General features: G+C 43.6%; 1 protein-coding gene across 1 annotated transcript in view; it reads right to left on the bottom strand.

The window, feature by feature from the left end:
* LOC6534852 (prolactin-releasing peptide receptor) overlaps nt 1-16,501 on the bottom strand; it is a 32,052-nt gene extending 15,551 nt beyond the window's left edge. The window contains exons 1-2 of the mRNA XM_002095488.4: nt 15,995-16,501; nt 1,269-3,292 (exon numbers count right to left, since the gene is read on the bottom strand). Coding sequence (XP_002095524.2) covers nt 1,275-3,080 — 1,806 coding nt within the window. The 5' untranslated portion in view covers nt 3,081-3,292; nt 15,995-16,501 and the 3' untranslated portion in view covers nt 1,269-1,274. The remainder of the gene's footprint in view (nt 1-1,268; nt 3,293-15,994) is intronic.
* Between the last annotated feature and the right edge of the window lie 1,154 nt (nt 16,502-17,655).

Raw genomic sequence — 17,655 nt, 5'->3', positions numbered from 1 at the left:
GATTTTCTCATGCCTTCTAAGCCGCTTATGTCGAAGATGTTATGCTCTTGAATTTATATTTGTGTAAACCAAACAATTTAAATAATATTCAACCAGCTGAGAAAATCATGCCGAACGGTGGTTGATAATGTGAGAACGCAATTTAAAATATTTTAAATTTTATCTTTAAATTTAAATAACAGGAAATCAGCAAAAAGAAGATAAGCCAAAAAACTGAATTTGCTGCAAAAATATAAACTTAAATGAATATATTGCTGTTTATCCGAATGCGCCAAAATATATTAAAATCATAAATCCTGTCAAATCTTTCAAAGTGCTCTGTAGCTGAAGCTACTTAAAATGCAATTATCGTGTACTTTTTCCCATAAATTTCAACAGAGTATCAGAACTGTCAGAAATGTTGCACTGGTAACCAAGTTATAGCAGTTGCTACCCTCCAAAATACATGCTTTTTATTACCATCTGGAAGAGCGGAACATTTTGGGGGCCACCAGGAGCTCGAGATTTGTGCGCTGACAGGAAGCAACTTTTGGCTGACTCATGGCAGTTGATTTACTGCTCACCGGTACGGGAATGGGTAATGGTACTATGCAGGTAAGTGTTCTGGCCTGGCCCAGAGACTGCAGCTCGACAAATGAAATTTTGGCCCGAAACACTGGGAAAATCTGCTGCCAGATGGTGGCCTTTGTGGCCAAAGGGAGGGAATGGGAACGTGGAAAGTGCTCGACTTCGTTGAGCTCCACTGCAAGTTTTATTTTATTTTATTTTAAATGCATGCAGGCTTGCTCGGATTCTGATTTGGCCCCCACTAGTGGGCTGCTCTTTGTCCCGAAAGAAATGGGATGAATCCTTCGTCAAAATTCTCTGTGATTCGGTAAGCAATTTTCCATCTTGCACAATCGCAATCAAGCGATGAGCTTGCAATCCGCTTGACTCCCTCCTTTCGGCTAAAAGGACGTGAATATGGGGATTTTTCGGTGATATTGAAAAATGCAACTGCTGTCGTCGGCTGAGTACGACTCAGTTTCCTTCAACAGTGATTCATAAAGCTATATGTGGTGAAAAAAACTATGCATACATGTATGTCATGGGTGACTTAGGGAGGGTAGTAAACACAAATCGGCCTTAAAGGGCTTCGATTAAGGGTTAACTTAAACTCGATGTTCTAGTTCTACTGATGAGTGATGCAGGTTTGGCACATCCCAATAAATTTCTCTACTATTTGGCCTTCTGCCTCCACTGTGCTTAATATACCCCAAGTTACTTACCCTATCTCAGTTGAATCGTCTCCCCAGCTCTCCCCCACCACCTGCAGCGCTTCCCTCGCCGAGCTCAACCATCACATCGGAGTCCTGGCAGTGACTCGTACTCGTCTCGAGAATGCTGATCCCGGTGGTGTTATCCGTGCTGACGAAGGGCGTCTCGCTGAAGCGCACCTCCACGGTCTGCTCGTCGCCGGAGTCCAGGTAATCTCCGTCCGTCTCGTCCGTCCGCCTGCGGATCCGCCTCGTCAGCTCCACTTGTTGGTGGTGTGACGGCTGCAGCTGGTGCATCTGGTGGTCTCCACCGTGTACCAAGGCGGCGTTAATGCCGCGTCCACTGAGGATTGGCGACACAGCACCCGTGCCATTGCCGTAGGTCGGCTCCCTCGGGATAATCAGCAGCTTCTCCTTGGGCAGACACGTCTCCTGGGTGATGCCGTTCTCGTCCTGGTCGTCGGCGTCCAGACTGCCACCGCCCAGTCCACCATCCCCCTTGCCATGATGCAATCGCGGGCCACAGGTGTTCCGATCACTCCGATTATAGCCCCTGGTGATGTTGATGATGTTGTTGTTCGAGGGATTAAAGCAGGGCAGCACGTGCTTGAACTCCTTGCGGAAGTTCTCGTTCAGCCAGGCGTACAGGAAGGGATTGTAGCAGGTGGAGCTCATGGCTATCGAGTGGGCCACGAAGAAGAAGAGGATGTAGAAGCGCCACTCGTTGGACTTGTCATCGAAATCATCGAATATGTTGACCACGTTGATTGGTAGCCAGCTGAGTCCGAATACCGCCACCATGGCGATGAGCATGCGGTTGGTGCGCTTCTTGCGATCCCGATCCGCCTCCTCCCGCCGCGAGGATTTCGATCCCGGCTTGGCCCTGGCCCGCTGGTTCAGCTTCACCGATATCCACACATAGCAAATCGAGATGATGAAGAAGGGCAGCACAAACTGTAGAGTGGTGGTGATGGCCCCGAACACCTTCCTGTACTGCTCCGATGGCCAGTTCTCCTCACAGTACACCCGAACATAGGGCATCTCCGGCCCCGTCGAACCGGCGGTCATCACCTGCATATAAGCCTGTGTGGCCGAGGTGGCGTCCGGCGCCTCGATGAATCCCGATCCCTGGGCCACGAAGCTTCCGTTTAGCATTAGAGTGGCCTCCACCAGGGTCTCGTTGCCAGTCTGCGTTCCGTTCACCAGCTCGTTGGTCATCTTCATGTACATGCCGTAGGGAACGGTGGCCAGCAGGGCTATCACCCAGATGCTCACTATGATCCCGATGCAGGTGGAGAGCTTCATGCGCGGATGGAAGGGGTATATGATCACGAAGTACCGGTCGATGGCAATCGAGGTGAGGGTCAGCGTGGATATGTAGATGCTGCATCCCTGGGCAAAGGACACCAGATGGCACAAACTCCGGCCGAAGGCCCAGCGACCCATGAACGTGTACAGCGGGGTAAACGGCACCGCCAGGACGCACAGCAATATGTCCGACAGGGCGAGATTCGTGATGAATATATTTGTCACAGTCTGCATGGCCCGGTTCCTTAGAACCACGTAGCAAACCAGCACATTTCCGAAGACTCCCAGGACAAAGACCGTGGCGTACAGGACGTAGAAGAAGATTTGCACGAACTGGTTGTGGATGATCCCGCCGCTCCTGTCGTCATCGGATGCAGCCACATCCGCCAGGATAGCACTAGTAGTTCCCGGCGACGTTAGGCTCCAGTTGGTTGTGCTGACCAATGGCAGCTGGCTGGTGGTGATGGAGGAGGAAGTGGTGCTGGCCGTGGTGCTCAGCCAGCTCAAGTTGGCCATCTTCACGGCTCCCGGCGTTAATGAGTTGAGTGGTGGTTGTGTGCTCGACTTGCTGCCGGTGGTTCCGGTTCGGATGCGCACCACTTAAGCGGCCATTTCCGTCGGCGCCGGAATTGAGCTTCTTACCCGATGGCCTAGCCAAAAAGCACTTGGCTGCTTAGAAAGCCTTGTGCGATATTCCGCTCATCGCTAATTGACTGAGCTGTTCAGTTCTGGAAGTGAACGGAAACGGAGCCAAATTTTAGTTGAAATAAAGTGTTGGAATATTATACAATTTAACATTAACTCCTAAAACTTTCTTTAGAATAATATTTAACTGAAACTACTTTAGAGCAAGTACCGAAATATCATTACATCTGCATCATTAGGCATTGGAGATGGCTCTCGACGCTCATCGATGATAGTAAGTGGCTTACAGCCGTGTAAAACTCATCTCAACTCGTTCCAAAGTTTTCAGCAGGGAATTCGTCTTAAAGGGACTTAAAAACTAAGTTTCCCACTGGTACATCACATTCCACCCATCAACATTCTTCCCCCTCAAAAAACTTTGGACCCCCTTTCTCTGTCTGCTTTTTGGCCAAAAGGGATTAAGTTGCTGCCCCGACTAGCTTTTACTTTTGGTTGCTGTCAGGACACGCTTGCTCGGCTTCAAGCTTCAAGCTTGGAGTCTCGAGCTGGCTTTCAGATTCGGGGGCGCTGAGTTTATTAAAAACAATGCCAATGTGACAGTTGCTGTCTCTAACTGGGCATTAAGAGTGAAGTCTTGAGACCTCGACACCAACCGCTATTCGGACAACTTAAGACTGAGATGAGTTGCACACTTATTCGCCAAAAGTTTGTCCTTTTGTGCAGAAAAAGAGTCTTAATATTTATTTATCCTTTGAAATCAAATACAAATATGTTTAAGAGCATGCAGCAACAATCATTGTAAGGAGACCAACACGTGCAAAAGCCATATAAAGACATTTTCATTTCAAAAAAACGCAGTCTGTGGCCTACTCTTAGACACCTTTATACATGATTAAAAGAAGCAGTCTGTATTTTATAGTTTACTGCACGTTGCTCTAATTTCGACACCTTGAATGTGCCTTCTAGAGGATTAAGTAAGCTTAGGCTGAAGGTTCTAAGCAGCATTCAACGAAAATATGGGATTCCCCTTGCTGGGAGATCCTGGTCAGCATTCGAAAGAGATTATCAGTAACCCATTACCCAAGCAGCACATTCTCCACAATGGCCAGCAATTAGGCGCTGCAACCAATCGGAACAATTGGTAATTGCCAGATTCGCAAAACAATTGGTAATCTCTCTATTGTACCAGGCTATTGTACCAGGCCTTTGGAATCCTGTCAGAGGGCGGCATTTAATCTTATGTTTTCAATAGCAGGAAGTTCTGGGAATTTGATGGCTTCCCCCGAAGGTCGAAAGTTTTGCCAGCCAAGCGAGCAACCAGAAGCCATCGATGCAAATATGCCGATGCCTGATGGCTTCTGATCACGTACAGCAACTAAATGCAAATTTAATTGGATTCATCTAACAACGGGCCGGAAAAGTTTTGCCCAGCATGCAGGTGGATATGCATGTAGGGGACTCCAACAAAAAGCTGTTAGTTAAGTCGTAGAATATTCGGCCAAAAACCCGGATAATCACAGACTCCGGGCCATTTCGGGGGTACTTTACAAGGTTGCAAATTGAATTCCTGCGTTTAATGAACACATGCCGAACACCCCCAGGTCACAGAGTCACAGATAACAAGGTCAATATAGTCGACACGAGAGGGCGAATATTTTGCAGATGGCAAAACTTAATTATAACTCGAGACCATTGTGTCATTAGATGGGGAAATTCTTTGGCAACCAAAGGAGTAAAAGTAAATTGTAAGAAACTTGCAACGGCAAAGTTTGCAAAACTAATAGAAAGCTTTCCAAAGGCCACGAAAAAGAAACAAAAGGACCCACAAAATTTGTCTTTAAACATTCCACCTCATAGATACTATTACACCATTATAGATGCTTTGTAAAATGGTGGTCGGTCGATTAAACTTAAAACATTAATCAGGGAAGGTGCATGAGATATAAAAAAACCTAATCAGGGAAGGTGCATGAGATATAAAAAAACCTAATCAGCTTAAGGTTTTTCTTATTTATTACCATTATGTATCCATTAACATTAAAGACAAGGTATACAGGAAAAAAGGCTAAAAAAATTACTCATGATATTACAGAAATATACGCAGAGCGGATGTTTTGAAATCTGTTAAACAAGAAGAATGTCCAAGGAATTTGTGGCCGCGGGGCCAACGACGGGAGTATAATCATTTTGATAAATTAATAGAACTCTGGACAGGTTGAGGGAGCCTCAAATGCCGGATATTGTGTCCTGGGGATAACAACAACGTGGGACAAGAAAACAAGAAAAATTGCCAGTTAACAATTTTTTGTTTTGCCATTCTTTTTATGAACGCATTTATCCAGGGATTGCCTGGCGCGGCCCATAAACTCCCTCCGAATCATCACCAGCAGGCGGCATTGGCAAGTCCCGAGTGTCGTCGTCCTCATCATCGCCCTCATCCTGGATTCTGGGACCTGCTTCCGGGTCGTGCACCTTTCTTCTTCTGCCCCTTTGTCCTTCTGCAGGACTCACGCGCCTCACTTCTTCCATTATCATTACTAACAAGCTGCACAAGGCAGGTTGAGTGTCATCTTGGCGGTCCTTTCGCTGATCTGCGGCACTTCGTAATTTTAATTTTGATGCATTTGTCACCATTTTTGTGCGCTTTTATGGCTTACACTGCGGAAAAGAGCTAATCAGGCAAATCAGGGCAACAAAATGACTTTCTGGGTAGTATTGACAAATAAATGTGTAATCAGTATATGTCTAATGTAACAAGTAATATTTGCATTTAAGCACCATTATAAGCATTGTTGCAGAAATTATTTTTTCTTGCATAGTAAAATTGTTTTCTGTGCACTGACACGCTGTCGCTCGAGCGTCTTCTGCGGCAACGATTTATCTTTGAGCCCGTGACATAATGAAACAAGGCCAGGGCGAGAGCAAACGCTCACTTTAATGGGGTTTTTTGCCCCCGCAATATCAGCAGCCGGAACATCCGCATCCGTATTCGCATCAAACTGTTGGACTCCTCCTTTAAGTGCTAGTATATGGCCTACTTATAGGCGCTTGGGGAGTTTTATGGCGACAAGGTGCATGCGACCTCCAGAGGGCAGAGCCATTAATGAATTTCCCATCGCTTTGGGCTTAAAGATGCAGTTAAAGTGTATCTCAATGGACTGTCAGGCTGTTTAGGACAGGACATCCTCTGGGTCCTTTTATTCGCCCAAAGCCCTTTTGATTTCCCATTTACGGCGACCGAAGGTCCAGGCGGAATTAAATGAAAAGCAACTCAAATACCGTGTGGATGACTAAGCAAACTTAAGCAGGACATTTCCCTTGGAAATGTACATGTATCTATGAACTGCCAGGTTATTTAACACGCATCATTTGTTCAACTAGTTTATTATAAATACTCGTACATATTTTTGACAGACGTGCCTAAAAACCGCCACCTCATCAGAGCTCGGGCAAAACAATATACGATCAAAGGCCAGAGAGTAATCGGAAAACAATCAAACATAATTTGCTTAATTGCCAGGTAAGCTCTACCTATCTGGAAATACTCGAATAACAATGGAGTAACCATAGGATTAAAACAAGAGAGAACGCTATAGTCGAGTTCCCCGACTATCTGATACCCGTTACTCAGCTAGTGGAAGTGCGAAGGAGAGTCTTCAACACTGACAGTTTTTGGCGGTTTGTGGGTGTTAGACTGGGCGTGGCAACATGAATCGACAAACTTGCGCTGCTTCTATGTCTCTGGAGTCTGTATGCTTAATCTCAACTTTCTAGCTTTTGTAGTTCCTGAGATCTCGACGTTCATACGGACGGACAGACGGACATGGCCAGATCGACTCGCCTATTGATCCTGATCAAGAATATATATACTTTATATGGTCGGAAACGCTTCTTTCTGCCTGTTACATACATAACATAATCTAGTATACCCTTTTACTCTAAGAGTAACGGGTATAATTAAAAACACATGATCTACTTAGTACTAAGCAATATTTCTGACCAGTTGATGGGCATAGTCGAATTCCTTTGCTTAAACCAGCATTTAAATCTATTACCAGCCAACTAAAGGAGTTCTTATTCTGGAATAAAGAGGGTTAAGCTCGTTTGCCAGTCAGCGTTAGATGCTTCATAAGCATATTTTTTCACAGAAACTCTCGGTTGAACCTCCACTAACGATTGGCCGGAGTGGCCAGTGATCAATGCAGAGGAGCTGCTCCTCAACGAGCTTCTTGCACTAATTAACATGGCCATTTCTATGATAATCAATTACAAAGTTTGCGCACAGCTTTGACGTTAGTTTCGCTTCAAAAAGCTGCGAAAAGAATAAAGTTTTGTTCGCCGCCAAGGAAATTACTCAAGAAATTAGGGGTCCCACAGACAGATGAACAGACACAGTCCATGGGGAGCATGTGTTCAATGTCTGTGTCAGTGTCATGGATCGATTGATGACGCGGAATTTAATTAAAATTTTGCTAGAATTTCTTCGCTTATTTTCGATGCCATAGCTGGCACTTTAATTGGTTGCCTCACTCGTAAGCAGGCACTTTGCACTCAGCCACTTTTGAAATGTCGGTTTTGAGAATTATTCATACGCATATGAGTGCCGGGCCAAGATATATATATTCTCATTGAATTGAGAGCTGCGGCGGGCTAATTTATTTACATGATTTATATGCCCGGCAACTAATTAGAGAGTTATTTCCATTTGGCTCTCAGTGCACACGAATCGAGGGCAATCTTCCAGTAACTGATTCACTCAATGCGGGTATTTGCCACATTTACGATGGACACATAAATATCGAGTATATGCACACACCGAATCGCATATATCAAAGTTCACATGTATCTGCATCGACATAATAGTCATAAGTGGGCAAAAAGAAGGAGAATTTAAGTCGGTAGTGAAACCTAAATACTCTTTGGCTCGTAACTTATTTAATATGTTCAAATCAAAATTCAGACTTTCAGGTTAATATGGATATAATTAATATTCAATTACTCCTAAATGGAGCCTCTGTGGAATATTTAGGAAATGCAGTTAAGGAAGCGAGACATTTCCAGTCGAGCCACTACACTGTACTAACTGCCTACTTGCGACTGAGTGTATGCTCTTCAAATACCCTGACTATAGCCATATCCAAAATAGCAAATTGCTATGGGTCCAAGAGGTGCTCCCCTCCAAAATGTGCCCCCAAGTGCCCCGATTCCTATACCCTATACCAGCGGCTAAGCCCATTAGGGTCCATGTGGACAAAACCGACGATAAGCGTCAGCGGCATTCGCATAAAGATAACACTGAAATCAAACTAAATGGCTAAAATTGGCAGACAACAAGAAACCAGCAACAGCAACAGGAAATCCAGGCGGTAATATTTTATCAAAAGCAAAAAAATCCAGCCAAAAGAGAGAGCTGAAATCGCATATAAAAATCGCAGTTAAACATTATTAGAAAGATTGGGGCAGGAATGGCCATTAATAAGATTGTTTTAGCATGAATTTACGGCCAAGGGCGGGCCTTTTTGGCCTCTCGTCTATTTCCCTGTGTCCCCGCTTCTGGATCCCCTGATCCCATGGCAAACACGGGCAGTCACGCCAAAATGTAAACAAGTCAGCCTACCGATGGCCCCGTTTCTATGGATTTCCTCCAGTTGCGCTTGTTTTCCCCTACAACAGAACAGACCTGACAGTCTATTCGAAAATTGAAATGTTTGCTAACACGAGCCACTTAAAGTAGGAAGCAGGAATAGCGGAAAAAAAGTGGAAAAAACTGAAAAACCGAAACGAATTTCAAACAAATTACACGGGCACTTTTGGCTAACGTTCAACGAGGCGTGCGGCCAAAGAGCCATCAGTTCCAGAGACCAAAGGTCCCCACTGTGTGTGGTAAGTGGTTTCCTCAACGAGCTTTAAAGTTCCTCGAAAAAATACATTTTTAATATGGCGAGCAATTACAATTGCCACGAGCTCGCCACCCGCACACAAAAACAAAATGGTCGGGCCAATTATGATCCGTGGAAAATTCAACTCGAAGTCAACAATGAAAACAACATTAATAGGCCATTCCTTGTGATGGCCTGCAATTCAAGCTATTCGAGTGCCAGGATTATTGGTTAAACAAGTTTTAAAACTGCGCAAGAGCCTTCAAAGGTTCGTAAGCGGCTTGGAAAATTTATTTTTAAAACTTTAATCCCTATTCGCCAAACCATTGGGATTACTCCTGAAATTAATTGGTGCGTTATATACAAAGGTCTGTGTGGTACAAATGCTATTATCTTCATAACAGTTTGATCGTAAATAGAGTTATTTATCAACATTATAAGAATTTTAGAAATTTAAACATTTTTGAAGTCTTTTGTAGCTATAAGAATAATTTAGAAGTACGAGACAAGAATTCTAAAGTGAGGTTACAGCAAAAGTTTAATAAAAAGTAGGCATATGTTCTTTGGTAGCCTAAGAAGTAGCGTGTCAAAAGTAGTAGCGTATTGCTCTGCTGGCCAACACTTCTAACAGCCCAGAAACATGGGTTCCAGAAAACTAACGAAGCAGTTTTCCTGGTTGGCCTGCAACCTTGAGATAAGTATAACTGGACCAGTTAAACTCGGCAGGACATTTTCCGGCCATTTCCTAGCCGGGGGAGTGTGAGCTAAATGCTTAATAATTTTACGTAAGCTTTTTGGCAGCAGAAAGCAGTCGATGCAACTCGCAGTTGTCATGAGCTGGCACTCCACCCACTCCCCGTGCAGATTTCCCAGCCCCATCACCATCACCATTCCCATCCCACTCCCACTCCCACTCCCAGTAGTAATAACCGAAACGCAAGCCGAGGCTGAAATAAAAATGCAAATGCCAAGGACACAGCAGCGACGAACTTTCGAGTGGTCGACATGAGGGGGCGTTGTGGCAAGGGGCGTGCCGACCGCAGCCTTAGTTTACAGGACTAAGACCAATGACAGGAGGTGTGCCTAACGAGGACACTCGTCCTTTGTCCCTTTCCCCTGTCTGTCTGGCCGGGCTGTCAGCCACTGCTTTCTTCGGCTTGTTTACTCACAATTTTCATTTGGCATATGCAAGGACAATAATTTCACTTACCACTCGCAGTTCGAGTCCATAAGGCCATTCGTATTTTCCGATTATCTCTGGGGCCATGAAGTGGGCTTTCTTGTTTGGCCCCAATGCTTTGACTAGCACAAATATTCTTAATACACAAAATTCCTTTGTATGTTAAATACTTCAATTCTTGTAAGGACGTTTTCATATTCAACATATTACATTACTACTTGTCTTCAGCACCATGTACCCTTTTTTACTTAATTTAGATGCGGAAAATTTGAAAAGGAAAATCTGTTCTGACCTTACGACGAAATTTACTTTCAGTAAAAAATTAAATTTTTATTTAAGCAAGGTCTCCCTTTTCATTCAATGACACTTTGAATATTTATTTTCTATTGGGTTGCCCATGCAATTGAAAGGTAGAGTATCTCCTGCGAATCTCGGAGCCCGTCTGTTCCCTGATGAACTTTTATATTCCACTTCAAGGATAATCAGTAGATTTCAAAGTTTCACCCCCTCCACGGGGAACGAAAACCCTTTTTTGGCCCAATTCCTTTATCGTTGTTTGTATGGCTCATTTTGTGCCTTTTCCTTGTTTGGCATTGCTCACTTGTTTAGGCGCTTAACCTTTTTCCAGCCAGCCGCAGCAACAATAACCAAACCGAAACCAAAACCAATTTCCCTTGTCTTTTGACGCCATTTGTTTGCACAACCTTGGTCCCGACCGTGTCCTGTGCTCCATCCTCTGTGGACTTCAATGTCCTTGCATAACACGCGGCGACGTCGGCGGCTCGCACACATATGGCATATGGATGCCACATGGCTCATGGCTCATGGCTCATGGCAAGCCAACCAATATTCGAACCTTATAAAAATCAATGAATTTTATTGCTACTACCCATAGAGCTACCTCACTTCTGTCCTTGAGCTGGGGTGTCTGGTTCCTATTGCATACTTCGCTGCACTTTAGGGCTGGATCCGAAGTTCAATTTGAAAAGATCACGTCGTTAAAGTCTGAGAATCAAAGAACGGCTTCCACCGCACTTACTATGGACTTTATTCGGTCTGTGGTAGATTCATACGCCAATCGAAAGTAGTTACCAAGGCTGTATGTATTCTTTAAAATAACTCTGACTATAACAATACCTTGAGATGTTGCTTTCGATCATTCACATCTACACTTCCTTTGCAATATATGTATACCCACTCCTGATGCAATTCGCCAGCATGTGAGCGCGGCTGGTTCAAGGGGCAGTGACCATAATTAATTGACCATTTACTGCAGCTTCCCTGCAAAACAGTTGCGGTTGAGCAGGAGACAATGGCTTCATAAATTCAGCTCGAGGAGAGCAATCTCAGCCGGATAAGTGGCGCTCGACGGGTTGTTGGCCTGCCCGCCTGCCGAGACGGGCCATCCCTTTCGCCATTGTCCTTATCAGAATGTCCCTATCAGAAGGCAGTGCGCTGGAAAGTATCCTTGCCCATCGTCACTCAAATCGAGGGATCCACGACCATTTGGCATACAACGCTCCCGAGACCCAAACGCTTTGGTCAGTGTCGCTTTGGTCAGTTGAAGCCCAAGTAAACGTTTTCATATGACCGAGTTTGGCCACCGGAAAATTGTCTGGGGTGCGGGGGTATCTGTTCTTAGGGAAATCAGCTGGCTCTGACCTTAAAGTCAAGCGGAAAAATCATCGTTTCAGATGGGAACAAAAGCAGGCGAATAAAATCTACTTTGTATATTGCCACAGCGTGGAGGCCTTAATTTTTTATAGCGACTTGGGAGAACAAGAAGCTCGAGAGCTTTATGGCCGCGGAATTCTTAATAAGGCAAAAGATTGTTTTCTTCTTGGTATGTGCATACACTTTTTGATGGTTATTTATTTTAGTCGAAATTTTAAAGAAAATTTAGCAAACTTAGATAAACTAAGCAAATGTATTTCACCTTTTTTTTATTAAGTTGCAACACAGACAATTTCAAATTGTGATTAAAACTCTTCAGAAATTCGAAAACCTAATCCCCAGTCCAAAAGATTCCAAAAAGAAAATCTTGCAAATTGAGAACTTGACCTTTTCTGTGGCAGCTGCTCTCGAGCGATTAAGTTATCCTAGTTGCCACGATACACCCCAGCTGCCGGCCTTCACCGGGATTATCCCCTGGCTCTGGCTGTTCTCAATTTCCATTTATCATTATGCAGATTCATGTCTACAATATGTTCATTTAGAAAAATATATGTATGGAATATGTAGGGGGCAGGGGGGAAAGCGGGGGCAAAGAAGCACTTTGCATGGTCTATGCAAATTAATAAGCAACTCACTTAGCGCTGACTTAAATGCAGGCAAACTGTTGTAATGGCGTTTTAATCAACGTACCAAGACAACAAACGAAATTAATTAAATGTTCACTTCATGGCCGGCATCTCGACTAAGCCGGAATGGAGGACCCCAGACAGCAGAACCGCCCACTTATTATCTGGGTTTCGGGAACCACCAGCACAACCCTCCCATCCTTCGAGTCGCCTCCTCCACGTGGAACGTCAATTTTTGCATTTTAATGATATTCGAACCGCGGTGTGGCCGTGCTCGGTTGGATCCCCGATATGGGGTTGCATTGGGGAAAAAACCAGAGATGGAGTGGGGATGGTTCGCGTTGCCCACAAAACGCTGATGGCCATGAGGATGACGATGGTGCTGGTGATGTTGATGGTGATGGTGAAGACCCTGCCCAGTTCCTAGCGATATTATAATGAATCGATAAATACACTTCCAGTGAGACGTTGCAGAAAAAACTTTGGGCGTCAAATAGATTATTCTAAATAGGTTATGTTTCGGGGAAATGACAAAGCGAAAGGTCCTTTAGAACTTTGAAAAGGAATTTTCTTTGTACATTTATATTTAAATGAGGTCTTTTTCATGAATTATTTAGACAAAAGTATATGCAGAAAACTTTACACTCTATTAACTTTAGAAAAACCAAGTTCACTTTGATGGCCACCTTTTAGGGATTTCTTTATGCCTTTGAAAGTTTTATGGTAGTCCAAAATTGTATGCATTTCGAAATTAACTTATGCATGTATTTGAGCTGTTTGATACCAGCACTTATCTGCGCATTATAAAATCAGGCTTGGACATTTTCGTACACTGAAATCAAATAGCCCAAAGGACTCCAGACGAATAGGGAATTAATTACGTTGTTGGCCACCGAGTTTGGGCCTCAGATAGGGACCCCCACTTGCGGTTTCCACATCCATGGAGCTCCAACGAAGTGATTTCTTTTTGCGCATCCCTATTTTGTCCGTCGTTTAATTGAAAAGCAATTCATTTTTTGGCCTGCATTAGGATGCCCTGTAACCAGCTTGTTTCCCCGCGTGGCTCCCAGAGGACCCTGAATTATTGACAAAAGTTAAGTGAGCAACTGCACGGACCGAAATCATAACCAGACATCGACATCGACATCGCCAGAGGTAAATTGAAAGGGAGCCCCGAGTCAAGTCGGGTTGGGTGGTTTGGTCTCTGGAGAAATTTGAAAATCCTAGCCACAAACGACTGACTGACTGACTGACTGGCTGGCTGGCTGTCAATGGGAGGTAACTAGGGACACCAGCCACCCACTCAAAAACCAGATTACTGGGCGGCAAAGGGATCTAGACCAGAGACCAAGTCAAAGGCAATTCCATGGCAAACCTGGCATAGCAGGCCTTGGGAATGGCAATCGTTTTATGGCTCCTTGGCTGCCCGGACTTGTTGTTCTTACTCTGGTTGTGGGGAACTGAGAACTGGGGCCTCCATCGCACAGATTGGCCGTAAAAATGTCACCTGTGACTTGCGACTGTGAGAAATCAAATAAATTCAAGCAGCTGGTCGGCCCTCCCCCCTTACCCATTTCTTATCAAGCCCTTTGCCTCATAAACACACGAGCATATAATGTGTATTTACATACATACCTTCAGCCTTGTGCATTATTTATGCAAAACTTGGTGGCCAATAAAATGGCAACCGGCATGGAAAAGCATACAAAACAAGTGCTTGTAAAGAAAATATAGGGTTTTGGTCAGCGGTTCGACTAAAAAGTACCCTATCCATACCTCTTCAATTTAAGAATATCAGGAAAGATTTAATAATATTCGTTTGCCCTGTTTGGAATAAATTCTTCGCTCCCACAAGGGCTGAAAAATAAATATTTTGGTAATCTGAAAAAAAAAACATACTTTTTCCAGCCAAATGTCAATGTTTCTCTTTGAGTTTTCTCTGTAAATATGTAAATGTTTTCACCGGAATGTGCACATTGCCGTTACAGGGAAAAATTAATTCAACAAATATTTCTATAAAAATGCAGGAGAGGGCATATGTGAGCCAAAAACTTTGTCTTCTGAAAAATAAATGGTTTTGGATTAACTTAAAATTGGGAAAATATCCGACAAATTAATTAGCCGTTGACCGACTGGCTTTCAAGTGGATGAAATAAATATATGCCACTTTTGTTTGGAAGTTTTTGTGCTACAGCTACGGCAATTTGTTACTATTTCGTAGCCAAAAGTTGATTTAAATGCAAATGGGCGAGAATGGAGAGGGACCAAAGGAGGATAATCGGGTGAGCACATCCAAGGCACCATCTCAGCAATTTTCACCTCAATTGCGAAATTTCGGCGACCTGGATAGCCTTGAGGACCAGTTTTAGTGGCCATCAGCCAGCTTTGGCGCGGTCTGATATGCAAATTGAAATGCGTTTTCCTTTTACTCAGAACTCAGACCCATGGACCCCCGTTGCTTCCCCTCCTCAAATGGTTCTGGAATTGCATATGGCTTCGGGCTTGCGGAATCCTTGACATGAACACGCGTATCACGTAAACGCGAAGCGCGCCTGAAGATGTTTCGATGGACGGGATTCACTTGGTTCATCCAAAGCCCCACAGGTAGAGTTGAAAAGGAGTGTTTATGTGAAACCGATGTTTTGCTAATAAGTGAATCAAAGCATCAATCATCGCAAATCACACACGATTATCACTTATGACAGCTGCGTCCCCAGACAATAATAATGATTAACGTTACGTATACGTCGAGGCTAACTTGACCAATTCCCACCTGAACAACATGGTCATTAGCATGCGCCCTAGTTGGGCCAAGCAATCAATGCATTTGTTTATCAAATCAACAATTGATGGATGGCTGGCTGACTGAATGACTGGCATCCATGTCAGAGGGGATCAATTAGAATCAATCGAAAGTTGTTCGGACTGTCTTTTGTTTATCGGTTCGCCCTACACTCGAGGACCCATTAAAATTAAAGGGAAATTTGCATTTTTAATTAAAGAACAGTCACGACCGAGCCATTTGACTTAGCCATAAAATGTAAACGGACTACGTGGATCCCCCACCACTTTCAACTTCCTTTTAAATGCAATTGGGTTTTCCTAATGTTATCTCTTTTCGCTCTTGGTTTCCTTTTAGCCTTCTTGTGCTTTTCCCCATTTTGTTGCTGCTAACTTATTTGTTTTGTCGCAAAACAATATAAAAGTTGAATGTTTTTTTCGGGACCTCAGCCTCCTCCAGTCTTTTTGGCAGCGGAAAAACTTTTCTTTGTGGGAGCCAAAGAAAAGGCCGCAGAAGAAAGTTGACTTGAATTCAATTTGTTCAGATCGTAATGAATATACTCGGGGATATACATACATCGGTATGGCCAAAAAACCATCTCAAACTTATTCCCGAATACATTTTAGCTTTCCGCCATTACTCACCTCCAACTCCCGAATGTTTTAATTTGATGATTTAATTTCAAACAGGCTTCCAGTAAGTTAATCTTTAACTCTCCTTCTGGACGTTAAATATTATTGTTGGGCACTGAGGCAAACAGCGGAAAGGCGAAAAGTTTTGGCCCGGCTGGCCGCGGGAAAAAGTACTAAACAGGGGGTATAAATAAAAACCGAAAGCTGTCGTCCCCCGACGTGTCAACACTGTGTATACGAAATATATATAAATACTGGAAGGGGAGAAACGGCTCGAACAAAAAACCAAAAACCGCAAGGATGGAGGCACTCGAGCACGTTTCGGCACTTGTTTGGTCTCCCTTTCACTGCCTCGCTCTCACTTTCGCTATCAGTTCTTTACCGCACAATGAAAATATGTTTCCTTTGCCTTCCGCGGAAGAAAATTTTCCCCTATTCGAAAATCTTATTTGGAATTTTCTTCCGGATTGTACTGCCGACTTTCGCGTCCGCCGTCAACGAAGAATCACAGGCAACTGAACGGTCCAACTTCGTGCGGCTAAACGGCCGACCAACAGGTTAGTTGCTGATAAGACCTCGTGAGGAGCCGAGCAACTCGAGTCGTTTCGCTCGCTGCGTATACGTTATATGCAGCATCGTCGGCTTATTACGTATACGCAACGTTGCGCTCACTCAATTGCAAGGGATCTGAGTGGGCGAGCTGAAATTGAGTGACTTTCTATGAGTGATTCTATATGCTGAGTGATTCACGTCAATTATCTGCACAGATGAGTGGATGGCACTTTACGCCCTGAGATGAGACGTAAACCGCGGAATTCGGTAAAAGGAACTTCATAAATCCATCGCGAAAAGAACCACTGATGTCATGTAAAAGTTTATAAGTCGGAATTTATTTCTTAAAACCTTAAAGAAATAACTGCCCTAGAACTTGAAAGGTGCTGACTGGCTTGATATTGTAATAAAAAAATGGTGTTGTGCACAGGCTTTTCTTAATAACATATTTAAATATGGAACTTAAAATTTTAAAAATAAATTGAAAAATAGCTTGCTCTCCCTGATTGTTTTAATGGGGACCAGTCAATTAGCTAATCAAGCATTATATTTCATTTTTCTTGCACACAAGCAGATGGACCATAAACGTATCTCATCCAATTATCGCCATCAGCCTGTGCTTACCTTCTAAACTTCCTCATATATGTATTTACTACTTACGTTCTTCACCTCATTCCTCCACTTTTCGCAATTTGTACCCAGCACATTCGGCACTGCTACGGTATACCTAAAAGAAATCTGTAGTTGCAAATATTTAAAAAAAAATTGAAAACAAAATATTGATTGTTAAAAAAAATTTGATAAATTTGTCAGTGTGTATTTTGTATTATAATTAATAATGTATTAAAATATTGTTCAAAATAATTGATACTGCTAAAACGTGTTTATATCTTTTTCATTACATTACAGTCATAAGACCAAAGAAATACCGACAATAGGTATCACGGAATACGAATACCACCTTTCATGTCCTTATTTGTTTTGTTATCTGTCGCCGGAAAGTTCCACAGGAAATCACAAGCAGACAAGGGCATTCGAAGAGGGCTACAAGGGATGTGCCAACTGATGCAGCTGCGATTTACTTATTAAAGCCAAGTCGACAAACAGTTTTCACTTGGGAC

The sequence above is a fragment of the Drosophila yakuba genome, chromosome 3L (genome assembly GCF_016746365.2).
Source record: "Drosophila yakuba strain Tai18E2 chromosome 3L, Prin_Dyak_Tai18E2_2.1, whole genome shotgun sequence".
Classification (NCBI taxonomy): domain Eukaryota; kingdom Metazoa; phylum Arthropoda; class Insecta; order Diptera; family Drosophilidae; genus Drosophila; species Drosophila yakuba.
This window is presented reverse-complemented; position numbering and strand designations above follow the sequence as displayed.